This window comes from Solanum tuberosum, unplaced genomic scaffold (assembly GCF_000226075.1).
Source record: "Solanum tuberosum cultivar DM 1-3 516 R44 unplaced genomic scaffold, SolTub_3.0 scf00374, whole genome shotgun sequence".
NCBI lineage: Eukaryota > Viridiplantae > Streptophyta > Magnoliopsida > Solanales > Solanaceae > Solanum > Solanum tuberosum.
The window spans coordinates 340,472-344,536 of record NW_006239301.1 but is presented as its reverse complement, the minus strand read 5'-3'; the positions used below and the strand labels follow the sequence as shown (position 1 = coordinate 344,536).

Sequence of the window (4,065 nt, the reverse complement as noted above, 5' to 3'; positions counted from 1 at the left end):
TATAGAAACACACATACAAGACAGTGATTGAGTTCAGTAAAAAAAAAGAAAAAAAAAGAGAGAGAGTGATTGAATGGACTGGACAAATCGATAACAAAAATCATTTTGTTGAAGCAGGTGGAACTGCTGCAAAGTAGGTCTGGACAATATCCATGAACAGGAAGAAAATAGAACCAGCCAAAGTAATTGTAGTCCAGGGATTGTCAAAATATTTAGTTTTGAAATCAGCTATCCACAATTTGGCATTGCTGTTAAAGTGTGATTCCATACAATCCCAGAAAACCCAGACAGTAGAATTATTGTGTGCCCCATAAGTATTCAAATCTTTATAGAGTTGCACCACTTGTTCGTCACTCTCTAATTGGTTGATTATAATACCCTTGTCTCGCAGCTCTTTCACATCCTCTTTTGAAGCCACAAATCGTTTCATCAAAGTCACATATACAGCCACAGAATGATCGAAATAATTCAAATGGGGAGAAAACTCATATGCCATCACGTTTTTGAAAAACACTCTGGTGTCCATATCAACATACAAACACGGGAGCTGCAGCTCTGCAGACAGACCAAATTTACTGGGACGTAATCTTATACCCTTGAGAGATTGCATCTGGCTAGCCCTGAAATGAATGCCCTTTGATTTAAGATCCGTTACTGAACGTAACAAGTAAACCCGGCTTTCTTTACGATTACTAGTAGTAGGATCATCTTTACATCTGCAGCAGCAGCACGATAGCAAGTTGTTGATATTGCAGACGCAACTATAATAACTTTTCAAAATAGGATCATGATCTGGACCTGTCACAATTACTCTTCGGAAAATTTCAAGAAGGTGAGCGGGATTCTTCCGATCATCTTCAGCTTCAGCATGTTCAATCATTCCCTTCTTGTCATTGAAGAACATTTTAAAGGAATCCCGTTCCATCGCCTTTATAAATGAATGTCTAGGAGTCTTATATCTCAAGTCAACCAACATCTCGAGAATTAGGAAAGGTATTTGATTTTCAAGCAAATACATGTCACGTTTAATGCTGCTATAAACAGCAATACCAAGATGATGATTAATTGTCTCCGCCACTTTATATGACTTGTCATCAATATTTGGTCCAAAATAATTTAAAATGACACATGCATCTCTAAGCATCATATGAGCAAATTGTATATCTGTGTACCTACATGTGAATTCTTCTAGGTAACACTTTTTAACATTCTCAATCTCCCTTAATATCGCAGCAATGAAAACATCTTCATTCATGTCTCCGATGAACATTTGAACTGCAGTGGGCTTGAAATCCTCAACGAACTTGAGCTTCTCATTTCCATGGTGGTAAGGCCCGAATGAAACCACTTTTGGCTCATAGTCCTCCTTATTCTCTTCTTTCATCAACATTGGAACCATTTGCATTAACGGCATTTTCTTCTCCTACAACGTACAACAAAAAATTAAAAACAAAATAAAGAAAAAATGTTGGTATACCAAAACACACAATAAGATAAAGAAAAAATGAACTACATTTTGTATGGGCATAATAACACAGCACAACTACTTGTAACAAATTAAAAACAAAATAAAGGATCGCGGTAAAGCAAAAGATGACAATCTGAAAATTGCAATAGAAGAAAATTGAGACTCATCTACCAATAGGCTAACAAAACGATAGTTGTATCACTAAATCAGTATCACTAAATCGAATCCGGCTCCTTTCCATTTCTCTTTTCTTCATTTTCCCCAAGTTCTAGCTTGAATTGGAGACACATGTCATAGCTTAGAATTAATGATTGAGATCTAATTAATTAAAGCAAAGTCCTAATCATAGTTATTTTACTTTCATATATTTGCTTCTTTAATATTTTTGCAATCCAACAATTCTAGATTTACATTATATTTTTCCTAAATATATTTAAAAGAATTCTTTTCTTAATTACTTGAGTAATTTTTTGCTGATTTTTTTACTTTTTTCCCTAACGTTTGTCATTTCTCAAATAATATTTGCCAAATAAAAATTAAAAAATTGTGACCTGACGTTTTTTTTTTAACTTTAGGAGAAATAATTTTTTTTCACTCAACTTTAAATTCTTTCTTACTCCCTAAATGGAGTCCATATTTCTTTATAGACACGGTAGCTCTTAATACTCTATTAGAATAATAAAAACGTTTAATTGTATTATAATTTTTTTCCAAAAAAGTAAAAATATTTAGTGAAAGTTTTAAATATGTATTCAGGGCAGTAAAGAAAGGTTCTTAATAAATTTAGGGAAAAGATAATTGATTGCAAAAAAAAAATTAAGAAGCAAATATATGGAAGTAAATAACTATGGTTAGGACTTTGATTTAATCAATTAGATCTCAATCAATAATTATAAACTATGACATGTGTCTTCAATCCAAGCTAAAACTTGAGAAAAATGAAAAGAAGAGAAATAGAGAGGAGTCGATCCCACTAACTCATGAAATAATAATTTCCTTTATAGAAGAATTTGTCTATATAATTGGGAAAAGAAAAAGTTTTGAACTACACAAAATCGAAAAAAAAAAATCAAGTTCACAAAGTAAATTTAAGTGGATAAGATTTGAGAGGAAATAAAATTACCTGTTATGATGTGTTAAACCGCCACTATGCAATTTTACATTTGCAGCTTATAATTGTCTTATAACTAACTATCGACCTGTCTTATAATTGTGTTGATGAGAAAACCTTAGAACTTTACTATATATTTTACTTTTATCATATTTTTTAGTATTTATTTTTGAAATATATTTTCTCTTACCTATAATTTAGGACTCTTTAATTACTATTAGTTCTCTCAATATTGAATGAAAAATGTAACTTTAGGAAAGGTCCTTAAATATAGGAGGATAAAATGGCGAACTCTTCGTTGCATTTAACGTGTACTAAATGTTTGAAACCTTTAACTATTTATTACACAATTTCTATGGGAAATGATTTATATAAGTAATATCACTAATATATTTATTCTTTAATATTATTTTATGTGCTATATAAATGGATATACATCATTTTGGTAAACCAACTTTCGTGATCACTCTTAGAATTAATCATCTAAATTTGATTTTACTTGCTTTGTGGAACAAATGTTACTTATTTTATTTTTTTTAAAAAGAGAGACAAAAATAAAAAGAAATTATTGATGGTTTAAAAGACATACCATGAAGACCAAAAGAATATATTCTATATTAGAACAAACTACGTACCCGTTTACAATAGTGCTTGGGATGCTCTTTTGTTGGATGTTTGATAATAATTCAACGATATGTAGCCATATTTAAAGGGCTACTGGAATATTTTAAGCCTTGCTTCCATAGTAAAGAATAAATGTTAAAGTGTCACTTGGATGCTTCAAAAGAAAATAAAGATATAGTATTTTACTTTAATTCAGAATCTCAAGTTTAGTTCCCATTTTTATCTGACAAACTTTAATGAGTATAGCAAATTGGGATGATGTTTATTTTGTCTTTAGTTTTTAATATCTTTGTTTTCCATTTTGATCTGACAAAAAATATATGTTTCGCATTTCATTGAAGTTGTCTACGTGACATTTGTTTACCCCATGAATAAAGCGGCTAAAACTTCTAAGACAAATTAAATTCCTTCCGGCTCATGTGATAAAGTATATATAACAGTAAAATATGTCTAGTCAAATAGTTTTTCTATATGTATATATATAAATAAATTCCGACTTTTCTACTTTTCATTAGTTTAAAATTTGACTAATGATTTGCAATTAAGGGAGTGTTTGGTATAAAGAAAAATAACACAAGTAGATATTTGACTTATTTTCTCATGTTTGATTGGTCAGTAGAAAATATTTTGTAGTGTTAAATTTATGAATGAAAAATATTTTTGAGAAAATATCTTTTATTTTTACTAGAAAGTAGAAAATAATTATTGAAATTGAAAATATTTTTTGAAAACAAACATAATTTTTTTTTGGAGGGGGTGGGGGGGTCGCGGGTAGGCGTGATGTGGGGTGAAAAAATAAATATTTGAAATTGGAAATATTTTTTAAAAGCAAATTTTAAATTTTATTTTTTATTTTTTTTGG

The 4,065-nt window shown here is 30.0% G+C and overlaps 1 protein-coding gene across 1 annotated transcript; it reads right to left on the bottom strand.

The window, feature by feature from the left end:
* On the bottom strand, positions 1-3,253 carry LOC102596838 (UPF0481 protein At3g47200-like). Its single transcript, XM_006361910.2, has 2 exons — positions 3,215-3,253; positions 1-1,423 (listed from the first exon to the last, which is right to left on the bottom strand). The coding sequence occupies exon 2, from the start codon at positions 1,412-1,414 to the stop codon at positions 101-103; it is 1,314 nt and encodes a 437-aa protein (XP_006361972.1). The 5' UTR covers positions 1,415-1,423; positions 3,215-3,253; the 3' UTR covers positions 1-100.
* Positions 3,254-4,065: the final 812 nt, after the last annotated feature.

Bases quoted from the DNA above. Each gene is read 5' to 3' on its own strand.
- LOC102596838 (XM_006361910.2), bottom strand. From the start codon at position 1,414: ATGCCGTTAATGCAAATGGTTCCAATGTTGATGAAAGAAGAGAATAAG.